Source organism: Lithobates pipiens, unplaced genomic scaffold (assembly GCF_037356315.1).
Source record: "Lithobates pipiens isolate NorthernLeopardFrog02 unplaced genomic scaffold, aLitPip1_a1.2 Scaffold_25, whole genome shotgun sequence".
NCBI classification, from domain to species: domain Eukaryota; kingdom Metazoa; phylum Chordata; class Amphibia; order Anura; family Ranidae; genus Lithobates; species Lithobates pipiens.
In genome coordinates this window covers 27,109,399-27,126,722 of record NW_027507787.1, presented here as the reverse complement: position 1 = coordinate 27,126,722, position 17,324 = coordinate 27,109,399, and the positions used below count along the sequence as shown (strand labels likewise).

General features: G+C 46.3%; 1 protein-coding gene across 2 annotated transcripts in view; it reads left to right on the top strand.

Annotated features, from left to right (window-relative positions):
* Positions 1-1,909: 1,909 nt before the first annotated feature.
* The window catches only part of RNLS (renalase, FAD dependent amine oxidase), a 239,694-nt gene continuing 224,279 nt past the window's right edge, over positions 1,910-17,324 (top strand). For both annotated transcript variants that reach the window (XM_077454169.1, XM_077454167.1), the window contains exons 1-2: positions 1,910-2,074; positions 16,232-16,337. In XM_077454169.1, coding sequence (XP_077310295.1) covers positions 1,957-2,074; positions 16,232-16,337 — 224 coding nt within the window. In that variant the 5' untranslated portion in view covers positions 1,910-1,956. The remainder of the gene's footprint in view (positions 2,075-16,231; positions 16,338-17,324) is intronic.

Genomic DNA, 17,324 nt, shown 5'->3' with positions numbered 1-17,324 from the left:
TTTTTTTCCTCAGTTTAGGCCGATACGTATTCTTCTACATTTTTTGTAAAAAAAAAAAAAAAAAAAGCTGCAGTATACGTACATGGGGTGGTGCTTAATTGGTTAAAAAAAGTGTATTTTTCCCCAAAGATTGCGTTTGAAAAACTGCTGCACAAATACCGTGTGGCATAAAAAAATTGCAAAACCCACCAATTTATTCTCTAGGGTATGGGTGCTCAACCTGTGGCCCTCCAGCTATTGCGGAACTACAAGTCCCATCATGCCTCTGCCTTTGGGAGTCATGCTTGTAACTCACGGCAGCTTTAAATGCCCCTTGGGACTTGTAGTTCTGCAAAAGTTGGGAGGCCACAAGTTAAGCACCTAGGGCAGGCATCACTAAATGGCGGCCTGTGGTCTGCATCCGGCCTGAGCTGCTACTCTTTCCGGACCGCCATGATCGCGCCATTTAGTCGCTGCTTTTGTCCCAGCCTCCTCCACTATCATTAGCAGAGTAGAAAGGAGCTGACGGCGAGTGGTGGGACAATTCTGGACTGGGGGCGGGACCAGCACTGCGTGGAGAGAGGTAGCTGCCTGTCACATTAAACGGGAGGTGATTGGCTGCTAGGAGGCGGTCCTAGCAGCCAATCACCAGTTTGCAAATATGAAAAGTCAACCTGAAAGCTCCTGTGCCCCGCCCAGTGCTGCGGTGCCTTCAGGTTAGGATTGTCCCGCCTCCTGCTCTCCGCTCTGTGAAAGGAAGGAAAGTGAAGGAGAGGGAGCATGGGAAGGGGAGCAGTGCTGTGTGGGGGTGATATGTGAAGGGGCGCTATTGTGTGTGGGGGTATATGTGAAGGGGGCAATACTGTGTGGGGGTATATGTGAAGGGGGCAATACTGTGCGGGGGGTATATGTGAAGGGGTAATACTGTGCGGGGGGTATATGTGAAGGGGTAATACTGTGTGGGGGGGTGATAGGTGAAGGGGGTAATACTGTGTGGGGGTGATATGTGAAGGGGCAATATTGTGTGTGGGGGTATATGTGAAGGGGGCAATACTGTGTGGGGGTATATGTGAAGGGGGCAATACTGTGTGGGGGGTATATGTGAAGGGGGCAATACTGTGTGGGGGGTGATATGTGAAGGGGGTAATACTGTGTGGGGGTGATATGTGAAAGAGCAATACTGTGTGGGGGGTGATATGTGAAGGGGGTAATACTATGTGGGGGATGATAGGTGAAGGGGGCAATACTGCGTGGGGGGTGATAGGTGAAGGGGGTAATACTGTGTGTGGGTGATAGGTAAAGGTGCAATACTGTGTGTGGGTGATAGGTGAAGGGGCAATACGTGAAGGGGCAATACTGTGTGGGGGGATATGTGAAGGGGCAATACTGTGTGGGGGTGGTAGGTGAAGGGGGCAATACTGTGTCGGGGTGATATGTGAAGGGGGCAATACTGTGTGGGGGGTATATGCGAAGGGGACAAGCAGCTGTGTACAAAATGAGGTGCTGCACAGAAAACGTGTAGGGGCACCATTGACTCCTAAATACACTGAAATGCAAGGTGCAATTTCCAGGTTCCATGTGGCTTCATTTTTAAAAAGGTGCCAGGACCTTTTCTCAGCGAAAAACACAGGCACAGCAGCAAAACTGCGATTCGGACCTCAGCTGGAAGAAAATTTGCGTAATCGGACCTCCATGAATTTTATTTCAATTGTTTTACAAAAACAAAAAATACAAATTATATATAAACATTTTTATGTAACATAGAACCAAAGAGTGTCAGAAAATGCCAGGTCTTCCATTGGTATAGAAGGATGATGGGCTGTGAAAAATGATGGCAGCCAGATGTGTACATCACGTGGGGTGAGAGCAAGGGTGGGGGAAGGTCAGGTGATTTCTTCCCAGGGAAAGTGTTGTTTGGCCCGCATCCCCCACGTGCAGCCAGCTGGGGGCGGAGCTCCGAGGATTGACAGAACAAACATGTCTCGGATACTGATCGTAGGAGCCGGGCTGACAGGGAGCCTGTGTGCTCACCTCCTGAGGAGGGAAGGGGCCGGCCGGCTGCAGCTGGCAGTGTGGGATAAAGCCCGGGGAGCAGGTAATAGGGAGGCTGCAATGTTTACATAACACCATGCTGTGACCTCCCCCATACTATGTCTATGGGCCCCCCAGAGCAGCTCTCCTCTCTGTACAAGGTCACTGTCCTCACTTCTCTATGGAGCTTTAACCACTTCAAGACCAAGCTTTTTTGCTAACACTTGTTGCTTACAAGTAAAATCAGTATTTTTTTGATAGAAAATGACTTAGAAGCCTCAAAGATTTTATATATATATATTTTTAGCAGAAACTTAGCAGGGGTCTCAAACTGGCAGCCCTCCAGCTGTTGTGGAACTACATATCCCATCATGCCTCTGCCTGTGGGAGTCATCCATGTAACTGTCAGTCTTGCAATGCCTCATGGGACTGAAAGAGGAAGTAAACCCTGATGGGTTTACTTCCTCTTTTTTTCCCTGCAAAGGTAAAGCATAATGGACTACTATGCATCGCATAGTAGCTCATTATGTGTCACTTACCTGACACAGGAGCCAGCGAAGTCGCCGCTGTCCCCTGTAGTCCGCCGCATCCATGTTGCTTGTGGCGTCTCGCAGCTCCGACGAATCACAGCGGCGCAACCGCGATGACGTCACTCCCGCGCATGCGCACGGGAGTCGCGCCTCGCAGCTCCGCCGCTGTCATACGGCGAAGCCGCGATGACGTCACTCCCGCGCATGCGCACGGGAGTCGACAAATTTGGCAAATCCATTCTTGGATTTGCCGCATTTAGTGCGCATGCGCGCCGCTGTCTACGGCGCATGCGCCGTAGACAGCGGTGCCCATTTTCGGGCAAATATCTCCTAAACCATATAGGTTTAGGAGATATTGCTTGGACCTACAGGTAAGCCTTAATCTAGGCTTACCTATAGGTCCAAGTTGTTTGGAAGGGTTTACTTCCTCTTGAAGCATGAGGCATTGTTGCGAAACATGGGGTAGTTTCACAACAGCTGGAGGGCTGCCAGTTCGAGCCCCCAGGCCCTAGAGAATAAAATGGCATTCATTGCAATATTTTATGTTACACTGTATTTGCGCAGCAGTCTTTCAAATGCATTTTGTTAATAAAACAAAAACTTTTGACCACTTAAAGACCGAGCCTCTTTCTGAGATTTGCTGTTAAAAACAGTTTTTCTTTTTGCTAGAAAATTACTTCAAACCCTAAACGTTTTATTTATTTTTTTTATATATATATAATTTTTTTTCTAACACCCTAGAGAATAAAATGGTGGTTGTTATACTTTCTGTTACACCGTATTTGTGTAGTGGTCTTAGAAGCGCACTTTGGGAAAAAAAATACACTTTTTTTTAAATTAAAAAAATTAGACAACAGTAAAGTTAGCCACATTTTTTTTTTTTTTTTAATATTTTGAAAGATAATGTTATGCCGAGTAAATTGATGCACAACATGTCACGCTTCAAAATTGCTTGTGGAATTGTGACAAACTTTTACGCTTAAAAATCTCCATAGGCAACATTTAAAAAAATCTACAGGTTACCAGTTTTGAGTTACAGAGGAGGTCTAGGGCTAGAATTATTGTTCTACCGATCACGGCGATACCTCACATGTGTGGTTTGAACACCGTTTTCATATGCGGGCGCTACTCATGTATCCGTTCACTTCTGCACGCGAGCTCAGTGGGATGGGATGCGTTTAAAACATTTTTTGTTTTATTATTTATTTTACCTTTTTATTTTTACACTGTTCTTTTTAAAAAAAAAAAAAAAATTGTCATTTTTATTCCTATTACAAGGAATGTAAACATCCCTTGTAATAGAAAAAAAGCATGACAGGTCCTCTTAAATATGAGATCTGGGGTCAAAAAAGACCTCAGATCTCATATTTACACTAAAATGCAATAAAAAAATAAAACACTTTTTTTTGTCATTTGAAAAAATTAAAAAAAGAAATGGCCCTTTAAGAGCTATGGGTGCAAGTGACGTTGCTTCCGCCCTGCAATGATGCAGATATGGGTGGGGGCGGTCTTCCCCTCACTCATCTACATTAGGGATGAGCTCAGGCGTGTTCACATGGTCCACGTGCTGAGCCCGCTAGGAAGTCGGTGCAGCGCTGCGCTAATCACAGGCAGTGAGACATTGCCCGATCTCTGCAGCTGCACATAGGGGCAATGTCTCACTGCCTGTGATTAGCACAGCGCTGCGCCGACTTCCTGGCGGGCTCATCACGTGGACCATGCGAACACGCCTGAGCTCATCCCTAGTCTCCATGTCAGGCTAGAGAGAGGATCCAATCGCCTCCGGCGCTACCGACGGCTCCGGTAAGTGGCGGAGGGCACCGGAGAGCGACGGGGGGGCACTTTCTGCCACCGATAAAAGTGATCTTGCAGTGAATCCGCTACAGAGACCACTTTTATCTTGAAGCGGACTGCCTGCCATAAAACAACAGTGGGCGGTTCAGAAGTGGTTAAAGAATTAAAACAACAGTAAAGTTAGCCCAGTTTTTTTGTATAATGTGAAAGATGATGTTATGCCAAGTAAATAGATACCTAACATGTCATGCTTTAAAATTGCACACACAACTGGCGAAATGGAATAGTGACAAACTACGGTACTTAAAAATCTCCACAGGTGACACTTTAAACATTTCTACAGGTTACTGAGAAGGTCTGGAGCTAGAATTATTGCTCTCTAATGATCGCGGCGATACCTCACATGTGTGTTTTGAACACCGTTTACATATGTGGGGGCGACATACGTATGTGTTCGCTTCTGCGCATAAGCTCAGAGGGACGAGGCGCTTACAATTTTATTATTTCTTTCCTATTTTTTTTTTTTTTTTACGCTGTTCCTTTTAATTTTTTTTTTTTTTATCTTTTATTCCTATTACAAGGAACGTAAGCATCCCTTGTAATAGAAATAAGGATGACAGGGCCTCTGTATTGAGAGATCTGGGGTCAAAAGGGCAGCAGATCTCTCATTTACCTTTAAAAGCCTTTTAAGAGGGGGAAAAAAAAAATCATCCCTTTTAGCCAAGGTTTACATTGCTACAGGTTATAAATCGTTCAGGTTCAGCTGAACTCACACGATTTAAACCCGGCAATGCAGTCTGACTTCGGGGTGGTGATTTGACAGACGTCTGTGCGAGTTCCTGCACAGATGTCGATACAACTCGCCCCCTGAAGTCACCAAAAGTAGTACAGGAACCGATTCAAATGGTGCCATTGCCGGCAATAGCCGCCAATTTGGCATGCGATTTGTCATATTGGACCAATGTGAACCTAGGCTTAAGGCTGAGAGGCAGAAGTGACGTCAGACGTCGCTCTGGTCCTCCAAGGGCATAGAGCTGAGTGGGGGGCTATCTTGCCCTCACTCTGCTTCCTGCCTAACAATCGGCCGCACCTGATGATTTCCCGGGTTACCGGCGGCTCCGGTAAGCTAGGTAAACAGCAGGAGGGGGGCACCTTTTCTGCAGCCCTATAAAAGTGATCTTGTGGCAGACCCGCCACTGAGACCAGTTTTATCTGAAAGCTGACTGCCTGCTGTAAATAAAGATACTGGGGTTATGGCAGCTAGCTGCTTTCATAACCCCCAGTATTTAACCCTTTCATGACTAAGCCTATTTTTGACATTTGGTGTTTACAAGTTAAAATCAATATTTTTTGCTAGAAAATTACTTGGAACCCCCAAACATTTTATATATATATATATATATATATATATATATATATATATATATATATATATATATATATTTTTTTAGCAGAGACTCTAGAGCAGGGGTCTCAAACTGGCGGCCCTCCAGCTGTTGCAAAACTACAAGTCCCATCATGCCTCTGCCTGTGGGAGTCATGCTTGTAACTGTCAGCCTTGCAATGCCTCATGGGACTTGTAGTTTCGCAACAGCTGGAGGGCCACCAGTTTGAGACCCCTGCTCTAGAGAATAAAACAGCGATTGTTGCAATATTTTATGTCACACGGTATTTGTGCAGCGGTGTTTTAAACGCAACTTTTTGGGAAAAGGGGCACTTTCATGAATTAAAAACGAAACAGTAAAATTAGCCCAATTTTTTTGCATAATGTGAAAGATAATGTTACGCCGAGTATATAGATACCAAAAATGTCACACTTTATAATTGCACGCACTCAATTATTATTTTATTTTTTTATTTATTTTAAAATAAATTGTTTTAAAAAAAAATAAAAAATATTTGATCACTTTTATTGCTGTCACAAGGAATGTAAACATCCCTTGTGACAGTAATAGGTGGTGACAGGTACTCTTTATGGAGCGATCGGGGGTCCAAAAGATGGAATCGGTGTTCCCGATTTTAGCGGGAGCATCGGTAACGGCGGCGGGAGGGGGGACGTCCCCTCTCGCTACTCCGGCATAACAGCTGAGCGGCTTTTAGCCACTCTGGTTGTTATGGCTGGATAGGCAGTTGCCCGCTGTAAAAAAACGGTACCGGGATGATGCCTGCAGGTGGGGGCATCATCCTGGTATACCCCCCGGAAGCCGAGTATGCAGATCGGCGTACGCTCGGCGGGAAGGGGTTAATGTCAAAGTAATGACGTATATTTACAGTTAGATGGTCGGCAAGTGGTTAAACTGCTTCTAAAGGTGGAAGATGCCCACTATACTTACCTGAGCCTGATCCAATATCTGTCTGCAGCAACTCGCTCACAGGGCAGCCATTGGCTCCAGTTGCTGTCAGACAAATCCTGAGAGCAGAGAGGGGGGGCAGGGCTCAAGCCAAGCTGTCTGTGTTTATAGATGCACACAGCCCGCTTCTGGAGTGAGCCCGCAGGTGCACGACCATAGGAAGCGCCTTTCTATGGTTGAGCACTGACAAAAGGACGAGCCAGAAGTGCTGGTGGGGAACCTCAGAAGCAGAGGATTGGTGCCACTGTGAAAAATAGGGCTGAAAACACAAATTGGCAAAATCGATTATGAAAATAGTTGTCAACTATTTTCATAATTGATTAGTTGGTCAGCCGATTAGTTGGCCTGCATACAGAATGCATTATTTGTTTACATGTCAGAAAATACAGTACAGCACACTGTCCATACATGTCAGTATAACAGAAGTCTTTAACAGAAGTCAATGCAAGTCATATTGAAGTCCCACCAAAAGTAGTGCAGGAACCTCTCAAGTTGCTCCTCTCTTTATCGTACATCACGGGACACAGAGCCATAGTAGATACTATGTGAGTTATAGGCCACCTTTAGGTGATGGACACTGGCAAACCCTAAGACAGGAATCCACTCCCTATTTAATCCCTCCCACTACTGGGAGTGCCTCAGTTTTTTGGCCGGTGTCTTAGGTGTTGGTCACGAGTAAATATGTGCTATGCTGAGCTCCACTGGAATATTCCTTTGCTGGGGCGAGCTATGCAGTCGGATCCATTCAGGCCGAATTAAATGTTACCCGGCCTCATGGTGGAAGAAACGAGGTTTAGCCCATAACGCTTCTCTTTTTAGAGAGCTGGACCCCGGGATCCAGTGCTTTGGTTTTTCCAGCCATAGAGTTTCCTGGCGGGGGTGCTTTACGGGTCCAGGGGAGTGGAACCCCCGATAAAAAGGGGCTTCGTCCCTGAAGGTTTTTTTAACGGAGCCCCCCGTGAGGGGTGAAGATTGGGTCTGTTGGTTTTACCACAGAATCCCTGTGGCATGATAAGGTAAAGGGAGATTCCTAAGGAATTTTAAATTTTCTTATGGATTGTCTTCTTTAAAAGTAAATGTTGTCATGTCTAAAGTCACCACTGGGGGCTATATAGAGCACATACCTTGTTCATGCTTTCCTTAGATCGCTCTGTGTCAGCAGAAGCTGCAGATTTCACAGGCCTGAGGTAAGATGTTCGGGTTTTTCTTTTCTAATAAAGCCCCCCACCTGGGCAGAAGCTCCATTCTCCACTGCCTCTGCATAGCGGTTTGTCACCAGCTCTCCTCCTTGCTGCTCAAGCCCCCCACCACACACATACACACATGCCGATCCCATCGGATTGGAGGCTGGCGTGGGAAAATGCTCTTTTGAAAAGAGGAGGGGGGCGCAGTGGGAAGATGGAGGGGGGCGTGGATTGGCGCAGCGTTAGTGTGCGGCAATGTCCAGCATGGGAGTGCATTTAAAAGGCTCAGTTTTGCTGACTGTAGCTGACGGAGGGACACAAGCAGAAGGGGGCATGTAAGTGGGGACACAGGCATTCCCTTGGCACATTTACTAAAGCGTCAAGCTGAGCATTAATAGCAGCAGGAGTTGCTGGACTATTTGCTCAAGCAGTGGGTGCACTTTCTTCTGGTGGTACCTCTGCATTTGTGCATTGGGCTGTGGTCAGAAGGGGAGGAAGAAACACCCCAAAAAAGGGCTCAAAGGTGTCTCCCTCAAGCTTGGTCTCATCTCTACAATGACATCCTCCCCTGAGAAATCTGAGGTGCTTGGTCAGTGACCCATCAGGGCTGTCAAATGTTGCAACTGTTTCTAACACTGCAGCTCCGTCTATATTACTGAAGAGATTTTTTCCTCAGCTATGATAGGATTGGAGGAAACGTTAGCGGCTTTAATCACATCTTCCCAGAGTGGAACAAAATGCAACAGGTCCCCTTTCACTACCCAGGACCCTCAAACAGAGGAACTGGAGGCGGGAGAAGATGAATTTCCCTCAAGGGATCATGAAGAGTCTGTCTCCTCTTCTCAGGGGTTAAATGCAGAAGGACCTCCTTCAGCTTCACAATCTGAAAGATTGATGGTGCAATCTCTTACAGAGTTGGTCCGCTACACTTTTATGCTACTCTTAAAAGAGTCGGTTGATAAGCCCACTTCTTGTTTGGGTTCGCTAAAGTCTTTTCTAAATCTGTGCATGCCTTTCCTATCCATTCATTGCTGGAAAAGCTTATGCATTCTGAGTGGGATCACCCAGATAAACATTTTTTTTCCTCCCAAAAAGTTTTCAACACTTTATCCTATGGAGGAAAAATTCACTAAAAAGTGGGAGATACCAGCAATTGACACTGCTATATCCTCTGTGAATAAAAGTTTCACTTGTCCAGTAGACAATGCTCAAATGCTTATGGATCCAACGGATAAATAGTTGGAATTCCTGTTAAAAAAACGCATTTTCTCTGGCAGGTTCAGTGACTCAACCTGCGGTGGAAGCAATTGGTGTATGTCAATCCTTGAAAGACCAGTTTAAACAGGTGTTCAAGGTTATCCCTGATCAGCAGGCCCAGGATGTAGCCGAGCTACCAGGTGCTTTATGTTTTGCAATAGACGCTATGAGAGATCCTATTCTTTAGGCCTCGCACCTTACGCTTGGGCTTGTACATATGCGTGGAATACTATGGTTGAAAAATTGGTCAGCCGAAGCGCCTTGCAAAAAGCTCCTGGCTAGTTATCCTTTCGTGGTGAACAGCTGTTTGGGGATGATTTGGATAAATGCATCCAAAAAAATTCTAGTGGAAAAAGTACCCTTTTGCCAGTTAGGAAAAGGAGTAAACATATTTCATTTAAACAAGCTCCTTCGCCACTGCCATCAGCCTCCAGGCCTCAGCTGTTCAATAGGTAAACCTCAGGGTCAACCCCAGGGACAAAAGAAGTCCTGGGGGAGGAAACCTACAAAACAAAATACTTAAGCCTCCTTTATGAAGACTCCTCGCTCAAGTGGTGGGGGGAAGACTTGTTCAGTTATCAAGGGTTTGGCAGGAAGAGTGTTGAGACAAATGGGTGACTTCCTCAATAGCTTTAGGGAACAAGCTAGAGTTCCGAGAGTCCCCGTCTCCTTGTTTTCTCAGATCAAATGTTCCCAGAGATCCAGAGGAAAAATAAGTCTCTCTTTCAAGCATTGGACCATCTTTTGTCTCAAAAAGGGATCTCAGTGGTCCTCATGCAAGAGCAGGGATTGGGGTTTTATTCAAACCTTTTTACCGTGCCAAAAGCAAATGGAGATGTCAGACCCATTCTAGAGCTCGAAAGTTTCTGAATATCCGCTCTTTTCGCATGGAGTCAATCCGATCAGTAGTCTCCATCCTACAAGGAGGAGAACTTCTGGCATCAATCGACATTAAGGATGCATACCTCCATGTGCCTATTTTCCCCGCTCACCAGAAATATCTATGTTTCGAGGTAGAAAATCTTAATTTTCAGTTTGTAGCTCTGCCTTTTGGTTTAGCTACTGCACCTCGAGTGTTTACAAAGGTCCTAACCCCTCCTGTAGCCATATTAAGGGCCCAAGGTATAACAATTATAGTTTACCTAGACGATATGCTCTTGAGAGACCAGTCTGTAGCCTACTTAGACCAAAGTATGGTCACCGCAGTCAACTACCTGGAATACCTAGGTTGGATTCTCAACCTAGAGAAATCTTCCTTAAAACCATCCAGGAGATTAGAATACTTAGGTCTGATCATAGATACAGCCCAGAAAAGGGTATTCTTGCCCCACGCAAAGATCCGTGCCATAAAGGAACTGATTCAGGTGGTCAAAGCAAAAAAGAATCCTTCTATTTGGCTTTGCATGAGGTTGTTGGGAAAGATGGTGGCTTCATTCGAGGCCGTTCCTTATGCTCAGTTTCATTCAAGGCTGCTGCAAAACAGTATCCTATTACAGGGCTCGACAAACCCCAGGCGCCAGGTCGCCAATGCGACCAGAAATCGCAACCTGGCGCCTAAGCTGCCACCAGCCCACTCACTATTGATGCCCCAGGACATGCAGAGCATTAACACTGACTGCCGTCCTCCTCCCTCCTCCCTCCTCCACACTCAGCGGTGCCGTGCTAAGTAGGTGAAACTGACAAGCAACGGAGAGAGGAGGATCTGTCAGATTTCGGCTTCATGTCGGGGTGGGTGGGACCCAGCCGGAGTGGGCGGGACCCGGCCGGGGTGGGCGGGACCCAGCATCTATCAAACACCAGCCAATGGGATCTGGGCGGGCCGCTATGTTTGTGGCCCCGCCCCTTTTCTTAAGCAGCCCAATAGTTGACTGGTGTTTGATAGCTGCTGAGCCCCGCCCACCCCGCCCAGGTCCCGCCCACCCCGACATCAAGCTCAAATCTGACAGATCAGCCACTGTTACATGTCAGTTTCACACTCCGGCTGGGTCCCGCCCATTCCGACATTAAGCTCAATTCTGACAGCTCCTCTGTTAAATTTCAGTAACAGAGTGCTCCGTGTGAAACCTGCCAGCGCCAACCAGTGCCAGTGCCAATCAGTGCCACCTGCCACCACCAATCAGTGCCACGCCAATCAATACCACCTGCAACCACCAACCAGTGCCACCTACCAGTGCCACCTGCCACTGCCAACCAGTGCCACCTGCCAGTGCAACCATCAGTCAGTGCCACCTGCCAGTGCCACCTGCCACCGCCAACCAGTGCCACCTGCCACCACTAATCAGTGCCACCTGCCACCACCTACCAGTGCCACCGCCAATCAGTGCCACCTACCAACACCAACCAGTGCCACCGCCAATCAGTGCCATCTGCCAGTGACAACTAGTGCCACCGCCAACCAGGGCCACCTGCCATCACCAACCAGGGCCACCTGCCACTTCCAAACCAGTGTCACCTGCCAATCAGTGCCACGTGCCAGTGCCACCTGCCAGTGCCAATAGTGTCACCTGCCAGTTCCAAACCAGTGTCACCTGCCAATGCCAACCAGTGTCACCTGCCAATGCCATCTGGCAGTTCCACGTGCCTGCCAGTGGCAACCAGTGCCACCTGCCAGTGCCAGCCAGTGCCACCGCCAATCAGTGCCACCTGCCAGTGCCACCACCAATCAGTGCCACCGCCAGTGCCAACTAGTGCCACCACCAACCAGTGCCACCTGCCAACACCAACTAGTGCCACCGCCAATCAGTGCCATCTGCCAGTGACAACTAGTGCCACCACCAACCAGGGCCACCTGCCACTTCCAAACCAGTGCCACCTGCCAATCAGTGCCACATGCCAGTAGTGCCACCTGCCAGTTCCAAACCAGTGTCACCTGCCAATGCCAACCAGTGTCACCTGCCAGTGCCATCTGGCAGTTCCACGTGCCAGCCAGTGCCACCTGTTGCCAGCCTTACTCTTTTCTGGTCAGCCCATAACCCTGATGTAACCGCGTTTCATTTGAGTTATTGACTGGGCGCTCCATTGTGAGTTAGGGATAGGGGGTTAAAATGAGTGGCCTTACCCCTGGAGCTGACAATCCATACCACTCTAAGAAAAAAAACTGGCTCCTAAATTCAAAGCAAATTTGCCAACCCCTGTCCTATTAGCATGGAACAAGAAGGTCCAAGCTTTAGATTTCCCAATGTGTCTGTCTCCAAAGGTGCGCCAGAGCCTCAGTTGGTGGTTGAACCAAGAATCTGCAAAAAGGGAAGATCCTTCCAGTTACCTGGAAAGTGGTAACAGATGCCAGCCTTTCAGGTTGGGGAGCAGTCCTAGAAGAGGCAACTGTCCAAGGAAAATGGTCCAAATCAGAAATGGCCTTGCCCATCAACATTCTAGAGATTTGGGCAGCGTGCCTGGCCCTGGGGGCCTGGACGTTCAGCTTATGAAATTGTCCTGTCAGGATCCAATCCGACAATGCCACAGCCGTGGCTTACATCAATCACCAAGAGGGCACAAGAAGTGGTGCGGCCCAGAGAGAAGTGAATCATATCCTAACTTGGGCAGAAAACAATGTACCTTGCCTATCGATAGTCTTCATTCCAGGAATAGGAAATTGTCAGGCAGACTATTTGAGTCGCCAGCAGTTGTTCACAGGAGAATGATCCCTTCACCCCAAGATCTTCCTGGCAATATGCCGAACATGGGAGTTTCTGGATGTAGATCTGTTTGCATTCAGGTTCAACAAGAAGATCGATAACTTTGTGTCGAGAACAAGGTATCCGCTAGCATGCGGAACAGATGCCTTGGTGATCCCGTGGAATCAGTTCTCACTGATTTATGCTTTCCCTCCTATTCTGCTGCTTCCACGACTTCTTTGCAGGATCAAGCAGAAAGGGAAGTCGGTGATTCTTGTGGCCCAGAAGATCTTGGTAGTCAGAGATCATAGGGGTAGGGGCACAACGGACCCTACCACCATGTCCAGACCTACTCTCGCAAGGTCTGGTATTCTATCCTACCTTACAAATGCTAAATGGTTTGGCTATTGAGACCCACATTCTGAAGATGCGTGGGCTGTCGGGTTCAGTGGTATCTACCTTGATTAATGCAAGGAAGCCGGCCTCTAGAATCATATATTATATACTCTGGAAGGCATATGTTTCGTGGTGTGAATCCAGGGGTTGGCACCCCAGGAAGTATGTCATCTGTAGAATCCTTGACTTTTTGCAAATGGGGTTAGAGATGAAGCTGGCTTTGAGTACTATCAAAGGTCAGGTCTAGGCCTTATCAGTATTATTTCAACGACCGCTTGCTTCACATTCTTTGGTCCGTAACTTTCTGCAGGGGGTAACGCGGCTCATCCACCGGTTAGGTCACCCCTGAACCCTTGAGACCTGAATTTAGTTCTGTCAGCATTACAGAAACAACCTTTTGAGCCGATACAATATATTCCCTTGGTCCTTTTGACAAGGAAACTATTTTTTCTAGTAGCCATATCTTCAGCAAGAAGGGCATCAGAGTTGGCTGCTCTTTCTTGTAGAGAGCCATATTTAATTATTCAGAAGGATAGGATTGCATCCTCATCCTAACTTTCTACCAAAGGTAGCGTCAGGTTTTCATCTAAACCAGGATATTGTTCTACCTTCATTTTTTCCAGAACCCTGTTCTACCGAGGAAAATTCACTACATTCTCTTGATGTGGTGAGAGTAGTCAAAGTCTACTTGAAGGCGACTGCTCAGATTCGAAAAAACTGATGTTTTGTTTGTGTTGCCTGAAGGTCCTAAAAAGGACAGGCAGCATCGAAATCTACTATTTCTAAATGGATTCGGCAAGTAATTGCTCAAGCTTATGGTTTGAAGAGGAAGATTCCACCCTCTCAAATCAAAGTGCACTCCACCAGGGCTGTTAATGCTTCGTGGGCAGCGCATCACCAAGCCTCCATGGCTCAAATCTGCAAGGCCGCAACTTGGTCTTCAGTCCATACATTTACCAGATTCTATCAGGTTGATGTAAAAAGGCATGAGGATATCGCCTTTGGGCGCCATGTGCTGCAGGCAGCAGTATAAGTCCTCTGGTCTCATGGTGCCCTACTTTTGTTTTCTCCCTCCCCTCAGTTGGCATTGCTCTGGGACATCCCACATAGTAACTACTATGGTGCTGTGTCCCGTGATGTACGATAAAGAAATTAGGATTTTTATAACAGCTTACCTGTAAAATCCTTTTACAGGTAATGGTAATGTTTACACACACTCCTCCCTGTTCTGTGTCTCCTGCTCATGATCGCTCATGGCCGGCGGTCATCACGACCATCAGCCACGAGCATCGGTACCCCCGCTGTGCAGCGGTTGCACGCACCTCTGGCGGCACGGGCTCGTCTGCTATCCTGACCCCACAAACCGACGTATAGCTACGACAGCTCGCGCAGGGGAGCCAACCTGGACGGCAAGCGGTTAAGGAAATTTACAAATAGCAACATTTACTTTCCTTACAGGTACTTGCCACTAGAGGTGGGAAGGCGAGGGAAAAAATGTAAAAATTTGTCAAACTGTCTCCCCCCCTCCTTTTTTTTAAAGCTGTTTTTTGTTTTTCTGGAAAAATTGGGGGAAAAAAAAGCGTGGTACGGTACAATTACAATACAATTCAATACAGGGGGGAATCAGAGAGCCCTGCTCGTTAGGGCTTACAATCTAGGAGGGAGGGTCAAGTTATACAAAAGGGTAATAGCTGTGGGCGATGAGCTAATGGAGAAAATAGTGCAGTTGTTAGATGGAGTAATATATCTATCACATGGTATTCAAACTTTATAACATGAAGACCACCAAATGGCTTTTGGCGGGGAAAAGTGCACACAGACCAGCAGCCACCTCTATTATTATTATTGTACACGATTTATATAGCGCCAACAGTTTGTGCACGCTTTACAATGTAGAGGGGGGGCAGCACAATTACAATACAGTTCAATACAGAAGGGACAGGAGGGCCCTGCTCATGAAGCTTACATTCCAAAGGGAGGGGGTAGGTGGTACAAAAGGTAATAGTTGCAGGGTATGATTTGATAGGGGTGGCTCAGTTACAGTTCTTAACTGGGTGTGTGGTTTAGGCTTCCCTGAAAAGATGAGTTTTCAGGGATCTCCTAAAGGTGAACTGGGTAGGGGCTGATCGGACATACTGAGGCAGGGAGTTTCAGAGGATGGGAGAGACTCTCGTGAAGTCCTGTAGGCGAGCGTGGTAGGAGGTAACAAGGGAGCTAGAGAGCAGAAGGGCCTGGGAGGAGCAGAGGGGACGATTTGGGCAATATCTGCAGATGAGGTTGGTGGGTTGGCTCTTGGTGGGGGTAGGTGCACACAGGCTGGCAGCCATCTCGATGCCAAATGGCTTTTGGTGGGGGTAAGTGCACACAGGCCGGCAGCCATCTATGATTTTTCCATCTGCACACATGAGAATATAGTATCTACAGATCTGTGGGCTACTTAATCCCTCTTTATAAGGAAGAAAGCCAGATACCTTGGGGCCCCCTTTAGACTTAAGGTTAGAGTGACAACACAAACACACATGCCCTAGGGCCTAGGACTTTGCAGCCCCTCTGACCTTTTTGATATCCCTTATTGTTTTAGTGGAGGAACATGTGGTGCTGCCCCCCCCCCCCCCCCCCCCCCGAGACATCCAACATATGTAGAACTTCAGTTTTTTTTGCTGATGCTGCTTTTTTTAAAAACTAAACTACCAAAGGATGAAAGCTGAAATGCATCAGAGTTCTGTTGATTGTTCATCTGTTTATATATTATGCACATCAGTCACAAGCTTGTACTACATACACTACAACTTTAGCTTTTACAAGTTTTGTACCAAATTATTTTAGGTTGTTCTACATTGTCCCCGTCTTTCCAGAGGTTATTTTAATGTTCTAATAAAATGTTATATTTTTAGACAAATAGTTAATGTTTTTGCATAATGTTCATATCTTCTTTGGTATCAGTCCCAATTCCCCATTTTTCTTTCCCCTTTGTGGGTTCCTATACATTTCATTAAAAAAAAAGACTTTATTTTTGTTTTAATCAATATAATGATGTGAAGCTGTACTCTGGTGCCTGTGTTTTAAATGAGCAATTTTTTTTCCTTTGCTTTTAGGAGGGCGCATGTCCACCAGCCGTTGTCCTTCAGATCCGAAGTGCACAGTTGACCTGGGAGCCCAGTACATTACTGTCACCCCTGAATATGCTCGGAAGCACAAACTGTGAGTTATATTCATTTGAAATGTACTACATGTACAATGTATCTGCCAGCTAAGTAAAAATTAGGCACTTTATTTATTAAGGCAGTGCTATTCATAAACTGCAAAATCATGTCTGAAGTTTGGGCTACCATACATTAATTATAGTCTCGGGGGAATTTTTTTAAAAACCAAAGGCAGCTCCTAAATTTATGGAGCATCACAAAGTGTATTTCCCATTTAAATCTTTTTAAGCAAACCTGTTAGTAATTTTAAAGTGCATGTATGGTAGTAGTATTTGTCATAGTATGTATATAGTGTTTATGTTTTGAGTATAGTAGGGAAAATTTTAAAGCTGATCTACAGATTTTAGTGAAGTTTAAATAGTTAGTTTGGACCAAGCTGGTCCAAACAAACTGTTACCTTCACTGAGAGATGCAGGGGCTGTGTATGCTGTATAAACTTTATGTATCCTCAGCTCCATACAATATACAGTGCTGTGCTCCAACAATGGGATGGGAACTTCCTGTCTCATTCCGGGAAGAAAATCGAGTCAGGCTGAGCTGCACTAAGCCTTACACAGGGAGCTTTGTGTCCTATGAATGATCACAAAGCTTCCTCTAGTTGAGTTGAAGATTGTGACATCATCTGCCTGCCTCTCCAACTCAGCCAATCAGAGGATTAATGATTATAATAGTAATAATACTAGTATTAACACTAGTGCAAATAATAATAGCACCTCAACACACCTTGCTAATGCACACCCCAAAACAAATGGCAACAAAGAACCATGTGTTTTGGTGCAGCGCGATTAAAAAAAACAAAAAAAAACAGGTCATGCATGTGATTTTACGTTTGTAGGGCAGCTCATTGAAATGAGTGGGCAGCCCTAAATGTGACAGGCAAAAATGCATGTGCACCTACACAAGTATTGACATGTTTTGGCTTGATGCAGTGCTGTGCATTTTTAATGTGCTGTTTTGCACTGTATTATACATGTTTTTTTTCCCC